The sequence below is a fragment of the Melospiza georgiana genome, chromosome 4 (assembly GCF_028018845.1).
Source record: "Melospiza georgiana isolate bMelGeo1 chromosome 4, bMelGeo1.pri, whole genome shotgun sequence".
NCBI classification, from domain to species: Eukaryota; Metazoa; Chordata; class Aves; order Passeriformes; family Passerellidae; genus Melospiza; species Melospiza georgiana.
Window position 1 is genome coordinate 38881461 of NC_080433.1, and position 14628 is coordinate 38896088.

General features: G+C 37.7%; 1 protein-coding gene across 5 annotated transcripts in view; it reads left to right on the forward strand.

The window, feature by feature from the left end:
- ATP2B1 (ATPase plasma membrane Ca2+ transporting 1) overlaps window positions 1–14473 on the forward strand; it is a 60344-nt gene extending 45871 nt beyond the window's left edge. For 3 of the 5 annotated variants that reach the window (XM_058023154.1, XM_058023152.1, XM_058023153.1), the window contains exons 14-22: window positions 24–111; window positions 410–516; window positions 2029–2220; window positions 2422–2635; window positions 2767–2978; window positions 4830–4937; window positions 6778–6960; window positions 7263–7416; window positions 11558–11678. In XM_058023154.1, the coding sequence (XP_057879137.1) occupies window positions 24–111; window positions 410–516; window positions 2029–2220; window positions 2422–2635; window positions 2767–2978; window positions 4830–4937; window positions 6778–6960; window positions 7263–7416; window positions 11558–11583 (1284 nt within the window). In that variant the 3' untranslated portion in view covers window positions 11584–11678. Of the gene's footprint in view, window positions 1–23; window positions 112–409; window positions 517–2028; window positions 2221–2421; window positions 2636–2766; window positions 2979–4829; window positions 4938–6777; window positions 6961–7262; window positions 7417–11557 lie in introns of all 5 variants that reach the window. The other 2 variants (XM_058023155.1, XM_058023156.1) reach the window with 2 other exon arrangements.
- Window positions 14474–14628: the final 155 nt, after the last annotated feature.

The window sequence follows — 14628 nt, forward strand, 5'->3', positions numbered from 1 at the left end:
TATAACCAATGCTCTTTCTGCAGATTGAGCAAGAGCGAATAGATAAAATTTGGCCAAAACTTCGTGTTCTTGCAAGATCTTCTCCCACTGACAAACACACTCTAGTAAAAGGTAGGTAAAAATTCTCTGAGCTTCTAGGTAAAGTTGGATTATTTTTCCCTGTGCTTCTAGGAAAAAAAAATAGGACTGAACAATGGGAAATGCATGTGAAGTTGTTTCCAACTGATTTTTTTCTTTTCTGCTAGAGAGGTGGAGCAAATGAGAACTGGTTTTGGTGACTGTTGTGTTTGTTTGTTTGTTGTTTTTGTTTTATGACTGATAATGACAAAAATTGGGTTTCTCTTTCAGGCTAAGTCTTTTCTGTGTTGTTAATTTAGAACTATAACACTTGTATGCCGTTTTATTTTAGGTATAATTGACAGCACTGTCTTTGACCAGAGGCAAGTTGTAGCAGTAACTGGTGATGGTACCAATGATGGTCCAGCTTTGAAGAAGGCAGATGTTGGATTTGCTATGGTAGGATTTTTTTTACATCCTCAGTATTTTATCAATGACTTATCAAATCACTTCAGATTAAAGAACCTTGTTTCATGAGCAGGAAGACCATAATGAAAGAGACTGCCAGATGTTGATGTTCAGAATGGCTTTGGAGGCCAAATCTTGTACATCTGAAGTACAATTGAAGCAACAGCATTTTATGATAGTGTATGCATTCGTCTGGATGATTTGTTAGATTACATGGCTTTCTCAGCTACCCTTTCATGTGGCTGCCAAGCAGTGTCTTGGCTTTTAAGTGCCTATACTGTATAGACACATGCTTTAAGTGTGTGGGTTTCAGCTTTCTTTCAAGACACAGAGTAAGACAGATTCCTCAAGCTTCCTTTTGCCACAGGATTCCTCCTCAATCTTAAATGTAAGAGGTACACTTTGGTCATGGCAGGTCACTGTAGTCTTAAAGCAGTTGAAAGGAAAGAAAAAATGAAGACCACACTCTCCTATACCACATGCAGAAAAAGAAGGACAGACTCAGATTCTACTCCTGAGAGAAAAAATGGGAAAGATATTTCACATCATTCTTAAGGAACTTTTTTCAAAAGCATAACTTAAAAATTTGACAGCTACATATGAAATGTTCTCTAGACTGTAACAGTCTTGTAACAAGTATCTTTGTATAGCTGCTGTAGTTCCCACTGTCAGGGGCAGATTTGTTTATCTGTTTTGAATGTTTCCTGCAGTTGCTGCCTGTGTTCATCAGAGTGAGGAACTATCTTCTCTAACTGCTTACCTAAACAGCACTTAAAATATACCATATGATATTTAAAGGTACCTTTTAAGGTGAACACATAGCTGTGCAGGTGACTCATTTCCTTGACAAAATAATATATCAAGAGTAGGGATCATTAAATTTGCTACTGAGTTAGTGGATTTGGAATGCCAAAAGAAAAATTAAGATTTTTTGAAATAGGTGTCTTCAGGCATCATTACACAGAACACAGCTGTTTGGGTACTGTAGGAGACTAGAAGTGCTTAAAATTTAAGAATGTCATGTTACTTTGCAATGCATATGCAATGACATTGCATAGTCTAGTGTTCAATGCTAATGCCCTTCTGCAAAAGGCTTTTGGTAATGTTTATGATCCTACTGTGTTGCAAGCACACGTGTTGCCTGCTGCTGGAATCCATACAACAAAATAATTAGGGTAGAGATTGAACTGTAGCACTGCACCATCTGGTGGCCTTCAGCTTGAACAGGGTTCAGTAACATTTCTTTGGGAGAACTTAATGTGTCTTTACTGTCAACCCTCAAATTTATATTAAGGTCTTTATTTTAAGGAGAGCATTACTTTATTTTCATTTTTCCAAGACTTTCAAGTAGAACTTGTTTCAATAGGCCTTTATATGCTTACGTTAAAGGAGTCCTTCAGAAGTTGTGCATCCAAGTGAATGCTGACCAAGGACATAATAGCTTTTGTCATAAAATGTCAGTGCATCCTGTTATATTTCATAATGTTTTTCTTTTTCTTTCAGGGTATTGCTGGAACAGACGTAGCTAAAGAAGCTTCTGATATTATCCTTACAGACGACAACTTCACCAGTATTGTTAAAGCAGTTATGTGGGGACGAAATGTCTATGACAGCATCTCCAAATTTCTTCAGTTCCAACTTACTGTCAATGTAGTAGCAGTAATTGTTGCTTTCACAGGAGCATGCATAACACAAGTACGTACCAGTGGGGAATTGTTTCAGTTAATAAAGGTTGAAAGAGTCATGATTGATTAATTCTTGAGTTCAAACTCTCACTTAAACAGTAGTCCAAGGATCATAATGCTATTCAGAACATGCCGATATTGTATGATAGATGCCTTTAATAGCTGCAATTTCTGCACTTCTATTGGAGGGTTTATGTATCTATTTTTATAGGATTCTCCACTTAAAGCCGTGCAGATGCTGTGGGTAAATCTCATAATGGACACATTAGCTTCTCTTGCCCTGGCAACAGAGCCACCCACTGAAGCTCTTCTGCTGCGGAAGCCTTATGGTAGAAACAAACCTTTGATTTCTCGTACAATGATGAAGAACATTTTGGGTCATGCATTCTACCAACTTGTAGTGGTCTTCACACTCCTGTTTGCTGGTAAGAATACTGAGGCATTACAAAGTTATGCTGAATGTTGTAGAGAAATGTTTCTTTAAAACTATTTTTTTTGCTGTAGTGTATATGTAAAGACACTTATCAAGATGTTCATAAATGCCTTTTATATACAGGTGAGAAAATTTTTGACATCGATAGTGGAAGAAATGCACCTCTGCATGCTCCTCCTTCAGAGCATTATACTATAGTATTTAATACATTTGTGATGATGCAGCTTTTTAATGAAATTAATGCCCGAAAGATTCACGGTGAAAGAAATGTTTTTGAAGGAATCTTTAACAACGCTATCTTCTGTTCCATCGTGCTGGGGACGTTTGTTGTGCAGGTAAGCAGAGTCTTGGACAGTGGGGGGAAAATGCATTTAGTGCACTGTGTACTTGCTTACCTTGGAAATGCCAATCAGCTAGTGCCAGAGATCTAATTTCTGCAACGTGGAAAACCTCCAGGGTCAAGCACACAATAATTAAGTTGTAAGTGCAGCTTGATGGCGTTTTCAAACCTCTTTGAAGTTGGCAATACTGGAATGTTGTATTGTAGTTACCTTTCGAATTTTCAGCTTCTTCAGTTTTATTTTAGTATTCTAATCTCTTGGCAAAAGATGAAGTTGTGTGTCATGTGTTCATTCACCCTTTGCCCCTAAATCTTTCTTATAATATCTACTGGTGTATCTGAATGAGAGTCCATTTAAACAATTATAGAAAAACAACAACTTTTTATTTTCTTAATGAGATTAGGACGTGAATAAGCTTTAGAAATCTGAGTATCAGTTTTTACCTTTCTGGTGCAGGAACCAGTGATGCCTACTGGTATATATTGTAGAGGTGCTATTTTAAGTGAAAAAAACCTGATGTCTAGGGATCTTCTGTTCCAGCACATAGGGGAACTCATCAAAGCTAGTTAGTTAACTCAGTACATGTCAACAAAGGAAATTAAATGATCTTCAGTTGATTGGGTTCACATGCTGGTGTTGAGAAACACCAATTTAAAACAATCTACAGTAAATAGTTACAAGAACTATTTTCACCCTCTAAATAGCATTCACTTTCATTAGTCAGAAGAAATAACAAACAAATCAGTATACTACTTAATTTCAGAACCCATTTTCATTTTGAATTAAGTTATTTGGGACAAATAACCTACATATTAAGCTTCTCCTTAGACTTGATAATTCATGAAGTTGATGGAAGTTATATCAGTTCAGGCATTGGAAATGTATGCACTGCTGCTTCACATTAAGTCAGGGAACTTAGTATCTCAGGTTTAGATTTTTATAGATGACACTTCTTCAGAAACTGCTCTTATTTTTTGGGTTACGAATAAGCAGATTGACTGTTGTGCAACCAAGCCAAACATTTAGAAATTACTCCTGACTGCCACTGTGTTTGTTCTCTTCATAAATTTGGCAGTCTGAATGCCTTCCCACTCCTGATTTATCTCAGTGTTTAATTTGGAGTTAAAACAGAAGATACTCTGCTTTTTCAGCTGTCAGGTGTCCTACTTAATGGTCAATACTGTCTCCTTTTCATGCCTGCCCTGCTGCTTTGAATTGTTGATTCTCCAGGGCAGACTTCCATGCATATAATTCTTATGCAGAGGGATACCTTGCTCATTAGGCCCATACAGCTTGTTGTAATAGCTGAGGCAGTAGGAGCTCATTTAATTTAGCTTTTGAGCTCTCTGCCCCCTTCACCCAAGATTTACTACATGTGGTGATTTAAAGTCTGATATTTAACAGTGATGTGATACATAGTAATATCTTGTAGAATTACTTCTGAGATATTTCATGTCATATGGATCTACGAATTCTATTAATACAAATTTCTGGCTCTTGGACTTAGTCCATAGCAAAAGTAATTGCTGTACATTTGTAGCATCAAATGCACGCTGTAATCGTGAAATGAAGGGGAAAAAAAATCAAGCAAAATTGAAGAGTCAGCAAGTTTTCATAAGTGTGACATTTGAAGAATGAATGGGTAGGTCTTGAAATACTGAAAAGTGGAAGAATATGGCATAGGTTTGGAAACTTGCTCAAACTGCTAAGACAATAAAAGAATATGCTTAATGAGATGGGAAATCTTGTGTTCTCTTGCAGAGCTGTCTGTTGTGATCTTAAAGCATTAGGGAATTTTCTAGCAACAGGTCACTGATACATGTTTAATTATGTTTTTCTCCACAGATAATTATTGTGCAGTTTGGTGGAAAGCCTTTCAGTTGCTCAGAACTCTCAATTGAACAGTGGCTGTGGTCCATTTTCCTGGGCATGGGCACACTACTTTGGGGCCAGGTAAACTAGGAATTTTCAAAATGGCGAATATCTACTTGCAACAATATACTTTAAATGGAAAAAAAACCCCACACTGTATTTAGCATTCACATCTTTCAAGTGGACTATATGAATATATGAAGACTAACAGTAAATATTAATTACAATTGACTTGTTCAATAGATATATTGAAGTCTTTAGTTGAATATTCCTCAGAGTGGGTCAATTGTTAACATTTCATAAATAGATCCTGTGGCTGCTTTGTTTAGCAATTTTTAACTAGAAGAAACTGTAGTTACCTTTTAAATATGAAATTCTGTCAGCCAGATATGAGTACCAGAAAATGTGGTAACAATACACGATGCAATGAACATGCTAATGTTAAAATATATTTAACTTGGTGCTTAGAAGTTTTCTTGAAAATTGAGAATTGCTAAATTTGACAGTATTTTCTTGATTTAAAAACCTCCCTTAGTAGCAAGAAATGCAGCAAAACTCAGAGCAACTTTCTTTTAATCATTATTTGCATAATTGTGGCATAATTGAAAAGTCTTCCCACTTAGTAAGCCATTACATTTGGACTTTTATTTCCTTTCCCCTCCCCCCAGAGTGTCATTACTATTGCATGCACAACAGTGCTTGTAAGCAGCAAGCTTATTTACGTGAAACTTTAGAGCTACAGAGTTTTCTATTATTTAATGACATAGTTGTCTAAACTTTTCATACCACATGAAGAGTTTTCCATTACAGTTTCTTTCCTTCCACTAAGTAAAAGACACTTCATGTTTCACCATAAAATTGGCAGGATGAATTTTAGTTGTAAATACATACATAGACGTATGTTCTAAAAGTGGCTAAGCTTTTTAACAAGGTTCTCTGGAAAATTAATTATTTAAAAAAATCAAATAGTGTCACTCTGAGGTGACTCCTAGGAGAGAATCGAGATGGCTTGAAATACCTTTGACCCAAAGTATCTTCCAAGGGCAAAGCTTCCCTAGTGCCATTCATGCTGCTCTAGCATCTCATTAAATTCAAAGAGCTTGAATTTTCTGAGAATAATAGAAACTGAAGTGTGAGCTGGGAGCATTCATACTAGCAATTTCAGCATAAAGGGCTGTTTATCTTGCTTTTGGTGCAGACTTTTTTCCTCTGCAGCTGCAAAAATGGTCTTCTAGGTTTGTAATGATCAAGGAAAGCAGTCTTAGAATTTATCTGAATCTGCTACATATAATATACCAAAAAATGACTCCCCTTAACCACATGTAGTTTTTGTTTAAGATATATAAATTGCTATACACCAAGTAGCAAAGTAACAGCTTGAGATACATAAAATTTCAGAAACATCACTTGCCTTGCAAATGGATTGATATCTCCCAGGTCACAAATGAATTAATGTCTCTTCTGTATTGCTGAATTAATTGTGGTTACTTTAAGTGATGGAGGTCCCACTTGAGGTGACAAGTCATGCTCATCAAACTGGTGAAACTGTAAAAGCTTTGGATACAAGCACAATCTACAGGATTAATGGCTTTTGTAGTTTCCATACTGCTCCTTCCTGGCATTGTCAAGTAATGTTAATGCGGAATTCTTTGTCCCTGGCAAGGTTGTTTTGTACTCCAAGTTTAATTTTGCACCTTGGTTGAGATAGTAAGTATATTCACAGCTTTGCAGCTATTCAGCTGGAGTGATTGTTTTACACTGATGCAGTCGCCCTGTCTATGTAATTTAGTTTTTTCAACTTTGGAAATTGTATGCAGGATATCTGTTAAGCCTTAAGACTGGTATTGCTCTTTTTTCGTTGTTGTTGTTAAACAAAGAATATTCCTTATAATCCTGATTTATGTATTTCATCCACTGTTAGTTGATTTCAACAATTCCAACCAGTCGACTGAAATTCCTTAAAGAAGCTGGTCATGGAACACAAAAGGAAGAGATTCCTGAAGAAGAACTAGCAGAAGATGTAGAGGAGATTGATCATGCTGAGAGAGAATTGCGTCGTGGTCAGATCTTGTGGTTTAGGGGCCTAAACAGGATACAAACTCAGGTATGGTCTTGAAAAAGGTAGGATGCAATGGGTGTTACAAGGGAAATTTCTCCAGTTTTGACTAAGGTGGCTGTTCTAACTGGTGTGACTGAGACTGTCAAAAGGGGGTGTAATGGATGTGTAATCCCTCAGGGTCCTCTGTTTTCTTCAGCTTTAAATGCAACTCTTGCCTGTTTATCTGCTCTGTTTTTAAAAAGTGCCTTTTTTTCTTTACTTTTTGTGTGTTATAGATGGGATGGTCCTTTCTCTTGTTCTCTCTCTCTCTTGCTGAGCAAGCTGTCACAATCTCTGATTCCTTGCAGATGGATGTAGTGAATGCTTTCCAGAGTGGAAGTACCATTCAGGGGGCTCTAAGGCGGCAACCCTCCATCGCCAGCCAGCACCATGATGTAACAAATATTTCTACCCCTACACATGTAGTGTTTTCCTCTACTACTGCTTCTACTACTGTGGGGTGTGAGTGTGTGTTCCTAAAGTGCATGAAATTAACATTTCCTAATTCATGTACCTAACGTTTCTCATTTTCTCCTTAGTACTTAAAAATCATCGTTCAGGCTTTTATAGAGCTCTTCCACAAAGTGGAGTCCTCAAGACTTTTTTTTCTTAGAGGGCTGAGAACAGGTGGAACAGTTTCAACAAAAGACTTTAATGCGAAAGCTGTGAGCCTGCACATCCTGTGCCTTCATCCATTCGTGTACAGAGGGAGTTTTAAGATAAAAAGGGAAAACTGTTGTAAATTTTCGAGTATATGCCTCTTAGGGTGACTTGCATTGAATAAGTGAATTAACTGTATAATCATGGACCCAGGTCAACAAAAATAGATCTCTTGCACTGTAGCACAAGCAATACTCAAGTAAGCAAGCTGATTTGGAAGCAAACGGTGTGTTGAAGACATGAATGTAGTTAGAACATGGAGCACTAAATGCATTTTCTTTGTAGCCTGTAAGGAACTTTATGAATCTCTGCTTTCATTGGACTTTATTTACTGAATAACAACTTTTTCAACATCAGGATTCAGGTGGCGAAACAAGGCTTCTAAAATGCATACAAGTGAGAAGAAATGCGAGTTAGCTAATATAAAAAGGAACAAAAATTAAGCATTAAATGGCAAAACTTTCATTCAAATCTGAAGGGTTCTTTTTCCTCTCTAGGTTCTTCTGGGAGCAGTTCATAAGCCATCAGTGACAGCGAAGTATCTCACCTCAATTCTACCATCTCTATCTTGTGCTCTAAGTGGCATTTCAGTTTCAGCCTTCCTCTCTGTAGAGGCTGGAGATTTATTTGCTCTTGGATGTAGGCCTAAACTCTGGAGCCAGAAGATGCATAGTAGTTGTAGTTGAATACTGATAGCCAATATCTTTCTTCAGAGTTTTCCATCTTAATACATGTTTAACTTTCTTCTCTAACTTCCTAGAGGCGGGTTAAATAATTGGATTTTTTAAATAACTCTGAGAGGGCTGCTTCTCCCCCTTCCCCTCCCTGCTTAAACTTTCAGATTACCAGATGGATATGAAGACCCTTAATTTCAGGAGCTGTCTTAAGTGAAATGGTGAAATCTTCAGACTCTATTTATATATTTATTTTTATTATTATTTTTGGGCTCAGCCAGAATTCGCGTGTGAGCTTGCACAAGCATTTACCTCTGTATTTGTTCTCCGGTGGTGAGACAGGTATTTCCCTACCTTGCAGTAGTACTGAGAAGCTCAGCTCACAAATTTGCATGCCTCAAGAACACAAAATGAAAAGTAGATTTAACACTTAAGGATGCACAGGATTGCATCTCCTAGTTAAAATGCTAATTAGTAACCTGTATCCCTAACTACACTCCAGAACATTAATTAGACATTCAGAATTCTCTAGAGAGCAATGTCATTCCATGCTGCTATTTGAGCAGAATCTACTGGGCACTGCAGCATCTCATTGCATCAAATGACCAATGCAGATACAGAGCTACCATAGCAGAGAACTAGTTTTTTATCTTCACTATTACAGCCTTCTGCTACACCCTCCACAAGAGCAGCTTTTGAGAACTAATATAGATTAATGGGAAGCAGATGTGTTATTGTCTCTTTTTTGGAGCTGCTTGTTGGAAAATAGTTCCTATGAAGTAAGGTTGCAACTCTTAAGCAGCCATCTGGTTAGGAGGATTTGGAGTGCCAACTGCGTTCCTTGCTATTCTGGTACTAATATGAGGAAGGCCTGATGACAGTATGAATTACACTTAACAAATTGTCTTGTTTGCACCTCACTTACATGATTTATTTATAGTTATCCCTCTAGTTTAATTATCTTGAGTGGTTGAAAATAGAGCCTTCAAAACACTAGATTTTCCCTTTTAAAGTGCTGAAAGTTTGATTTCTGCCTTTGTGGCTGGACTCTGAGGGTCCTGGGCTTGCTGTAGTGTCTAGTCCACTTGTGTAGTATGCATTCTGCATGGGCACCAAGCCTTTATTGTGGGTATGTATACATTCTATGATAATTACAGCTGTCCTCTTAAGCCAGAATTGTTTTTCATTGCTGCTGATGTTTTAAATTCTCATCTGTAAGCAATGAACAAACAGTCCCACGGGACATTCATATTTCATTTTGCCACATAAAGGGCACAGTGGGATGCAACATGCCAAATAAAGTCATTGCAAGCTTTCAGTCTGGTATTGTCACTGATAATTTTCTTGGTAAGTGCCAATCCAGTTTAGGCATCTGGCCGGACTTATTTAAACCTTGTATAATGCGTCAGCTCCTTGACAGTGTGTTCAATTCTTTTCATGCAATGAACAGTAAAGTACTAGCTGCTGTTATAATCTTTTCTCCAGCACATTCACTCTCTTTTCTGCCCTCCCCTTACTGGTAGTTATGTCCTCCCCCTTGATTGTATGGCCCATCCCTGTTTCCCCTTATTTCCTGTGCCTTCTTCCCTTGCCTCCATGGTTAATTGGGCTCAGCATGTACCTGTAGTATAAAAATGGGGACATGATCACTTTGGAGTAAAATTCTTTGTGCAAGTGGTCTAATGAAGCAGAGGTGGGGAAACAATGCTGCTTCTGGAACACAGTTGAGACATGAGACTTTATCATGGTTCAATGGTGCAGTGGTTCCATTTAACCAATTTGATTTTACACATTGCTTTTGGGGAGCCCTTCTCTGTTTACAGGGAACTTCCCAGGTGTATCTTAGCTGTTTTGAAGTCTCTGCTCTTGATCTGTTTGACCTTCCAGCTTCATTCCCTCACCTGGAAGTCACTTTATTTTTCCTGCTGAGGAACTCTGGAAGCGCTAGTCATGATGCGTTTCTCAGCTTGAAACAAGTCATCTTGGATGCGCTAAGAAAAGCTTTAAATTTGACTTGCTGTTTGTAACAGCAAGTTCTTGTTTACTACAGAGTTGCTCTGCTGCTTACTATTTAACACTATTTCACACTGCTTTGCTGGAGACTTGCTCAGGGTAGGGATGTTGAGATTTGAATAAGGAGTCAACAGGAGGGAGGGGGAAACTGTCTTGGGAAAAGTGTTGGATAAACGAGTGAATGACTTCTGCCTCAGTGTACTTGCTTTATCAGTTCAAGAATGGATCCTCAATTTCTCTAGTTGATCAGGGAAACACGAGGCATGGGAGAAAGGGGATGTGGGCAGCTGGTTTCATCATTCAAATAATAGTTAGGAAAGCTTGAATTCAAGTCAGCCTGGACATGCACAATTTGCAAAATAAAGGTGTACTTTCTTTTGTCTCTAATCTAACTATGAAAGGTTTATTTCTAAAATCTGCTAGCTTGGTTTTCTGATTCAAAAAATATTAAAAAACTGAAAGACACGAAACAGTCCTCAGCCTGGGAACTGTGTCCATGAATTCAATGTAAATCGAAGACTCAGCAAAGGCTGATCATCCTGCTTTTCTCATACCTGGCACTACTTAAGTAGTCTCTTCAAAGTTACAACCTGTCCTGGCTACTAAACTATACAACACAGTATTCAATTTCCTACTTCTGGTCTTAAGTTTCCAAAGCACTGTTCACTAAGGAGCTTTCTCTAGAGTGGTAAATGGCTATATACTCGAATATTTACAGCTGTTACAGCGGTATTCTTTTTTGCATGACTTCGTAAATGTTCGTTCATTGTGACATTGGCTTACACTTGCTTGGCTTTTTCATAGTCAGTTGACATCCTAATTCCTAGCATGAGAATTAGTGACCCTTTTATCCCCTAACTTATTTTCAGCCTCTCCCCTCCTTCCCTCCCTTCAGTCTCACCCAAATATTCAATAAAACACTCATTGAGATTTAATTTTTGAATAAGTAAATATTTGTTGGTGTCACTCCTGAAAAATGCTTAGCCCATGTTAAATAATTAAACAACTCTAGTGCCATGTCTGAATTTTAGGGCCCTTCAGCTTTTTGCAGTACTTTCACAATTTTTATTCCTACTGTGTAGACTGGCAGTGCTCTACTGAAATGCTCTTCATTTTTTACAGTTTATTGCAAGTTCCACTGCATCATACAAATTTGATTCACTCATGTCTAGCTGTTTGTGGATTCAAATTCATAAGAACCATGCCATTATCAGTAAATATGCAGCATTTTAACAATACTTTTTCTTTGTTTACAGATCCGAGTGGTGAATGCATTTCGTAGCTCCTTGTACGAGGGGCTAGAGAAACCTGAGACACGAAGTTCAATTCACAATTTTATGACGCATCCTGAGTTTAGAATAGAAGACTCCGAGCCTCATATTCCCCTTATTGATGATACTGATGCTGAAGATGACGCTCCAACAAAACGCAACTCTAGTCCCCCTCCCTCTCCCAATAGAAATAACAATGCGGTTGACAGTGGAATTCACCTTACAACAGACAAGAACAAGTCTGCTACCTCTTCATCCCCAGGGAGCCCACTACATAGTTTGGAAACATCACTCTGATTGTAAGCTGAATGTTAACACACTAGCTGCATTGTAAAGAAATTGAAACTGGGTCTCTTCACACATTATGATGGACAAGATGATATTCTTGTCTTGGACTTCAACAGAAGAAACACTTGTACGAATGTAGATTTATTTTTTTAAAAAAAAGCTTTCTGCCAGACTGGAGGGTGCTTTTCTGGGGGTGGGAGTAATAATGAACTCTGACAGATAAACAGTAACTCAGCATAAGTGACCTGTGGATCATCTGTTGTACTAAGAATGGTCCTGAAGAGTGTGTTAGCAGAGCTTTAGTTTATCGTGATCCTTTTCTGAGGGGAAAGCTGGGAAGGGCAAGGAGGCCCTGGATCATTGAATTGATACTTTAATTTCTGCTGTTGGCTGTTAATAATTTGGATTATTTATGTTTATAAATGATACAGATCTGTTTACAAGGTTTGTAGATACTTTTTTGTTCCTGTTCATAGATGGGAAGCTTCCTTATAAATGATGCAGAGAAGACGAAAAACAAAACAAAAAACCAAAAAAACTAGTCCTTCAAATACTGCTGTATTTTCAGGAAAAGGGTGTTTCTATTGAAACTGTACTAAATTTTGCCTGCAATTTACCTTGTTAAATATTGTAGATAAATTGCTACTACTAATAGCCAAATAGATAACACTAATGCTTTGTAAAAACATGAGCAGTGGTGTTCTAATGAAGTTATGGCCTCTGTCCTAATTAGTTTCTTAAATACATTTACTACTTAATGGTTTTGAAACAACTGTTTAATTTTTAAAAATTTTGAGAAACTTAATGAATAACTTTTGTTCAGAACTTAGTAGGATTGTTTAATGCAGGACATCAACACGTGATGGAACTTGCTTGAAATATTTCTGTTATCTCGGGCAAAATGGATTAAATCAAAATACATCAGAATCTTAGTCCTTTGTTTTTGTCTAATCATGTTAGTTTAGTGCTGTCTTGGTGAACTGTGAGTGGAACTGTGATTTTTTTCTAATCTATAGAATCCTTCATGCAGCATGAGGGCTGTTGGCATTTTGAAAGGTTGTTAGTGGGTAGCATACATGTTCTCCTTTTTGTTTTTGAAACTTGTTTGTAAACATGAATAAATCTGCCCTTTTGTTAAAATAAAATTGCAGCAATGGTTTCTTACAGATTTTTTTTTCTCAGCTCCTACTGGAAAAAAACAGAAGGTACTCTTTTGTGTTACTGGTTACCTTTAAACTGCAATTTCAAGATGGTAACAGCCCCACTCCAAATAGCTCTCTGGGTAAATGGAATCATGATGGCTACCTCCAGAATGAATGTAAGCTAAGGTACTCAAAAGTCTTCACTGAGCCAACAGGATACTCCTGGGGAATTAATAGGTCTGCCTGAAATTCCAAGACTTACTGTGAGTACCGTGTAATAAATGTATCTCTGACCGCTTAAGGGAGGGAGCCTGAGAACTGACATAAAGCACAGGTGAAATGCACCAGAACTGATCGGCTAGAGATTGACTGAAGAAGTTATGGTCTGCCTCTGCTGTATTGTTCACACAGCGAAGGATGATGAAACAGTACTTGGTCTGGCACTTCCTCATGTTTTCTTGGTCCAATACTGCTTAAAAGAGCAACAGAAGACATGAGTTGTAAGATTTTCTTTTTCCAGCTCTGTATTCTTAAAAATACCAAATGAATTTTTTTGTTAAATAATCTAGAATTATGGACATTTTTTAAAGTGGTCCCTTCAAAGGACTGCAAGAATTAAGTTGGCAATGAGGAAGGAGATAATAGTGGAGCTAACTGCAGAAATGAGCAGGTTGGGAAGCTCAAGCACATCTTTCCCTTGTGGTGGGGTACATGCATGCTTGGGGTTGTCCTTTAGTGGATATTGTTCAACCTGTGGCACTGTATCCCACTGTCAACCACTCCTGAATTCCATCTTTTCTATTGTACTTCAGTAAATACACTGAATTCTAGGCAAGGGGGTTGAGGGTGGGGGGTTGCACTTGACACTTTGTATAGTGATATCTCCCACATGTTTCTAGCACTTTTCTTACATCATAGTTCTTATATAGAGCGCTTGGTTGGGGGGTCAGTTTTTATGTAAGCTATTTTCTCTTTACTACAAAAGTCAGATAAGCACTGGCTTAAAATAAAGGGAGTTTTCTTTACCTGTGAAGTACACTGCCATGTGGAAAACTATCTTCGTTTAACTTCGTTAATGAGTAATGATTTGACTTCATTTCAAAACAAACTTTAATTTTCCCCTCTTCTCTAGGTGTGATCATGACTGCATGTTAAATCTTTTTTGGAATAATATCTACACTTAATCCTTTTGTGGGGGGTGGGATGGTGAATGTAGGCTTTGTACATCGCTGGTCCCTCTTGATTCTGTTAACATCAATGTGCTGTTCTTGCAGGAAACATTCTTACAGAAATAAGGAAAAGTTGTTTAAGAGGGGGGTATGCTTTCTTTGTGATCTCAAGAAATCATAACATTGCCTAGATTATGAAATGGTTTTCACTAAGCTCATGAGGCCTTCATTGCCTTTCTGGTTGTAAGGTTTACTTGTCTTTCTTCTTGTAACTGAAATAAATAAAAGTGCTGTTCATCTCAGTCTGTATGGGGACTGAAATTCTTGAATGTCAGTACAGTACTGATTTAATCCTGAAATGCATGCCAGTTATATAAAACAGCTCTTGCTACAATTTTGCACTCATTTGCTTTCAAGAGGTCATGGTATATAGTGTACATGGTTGAGTGCTAGTGAC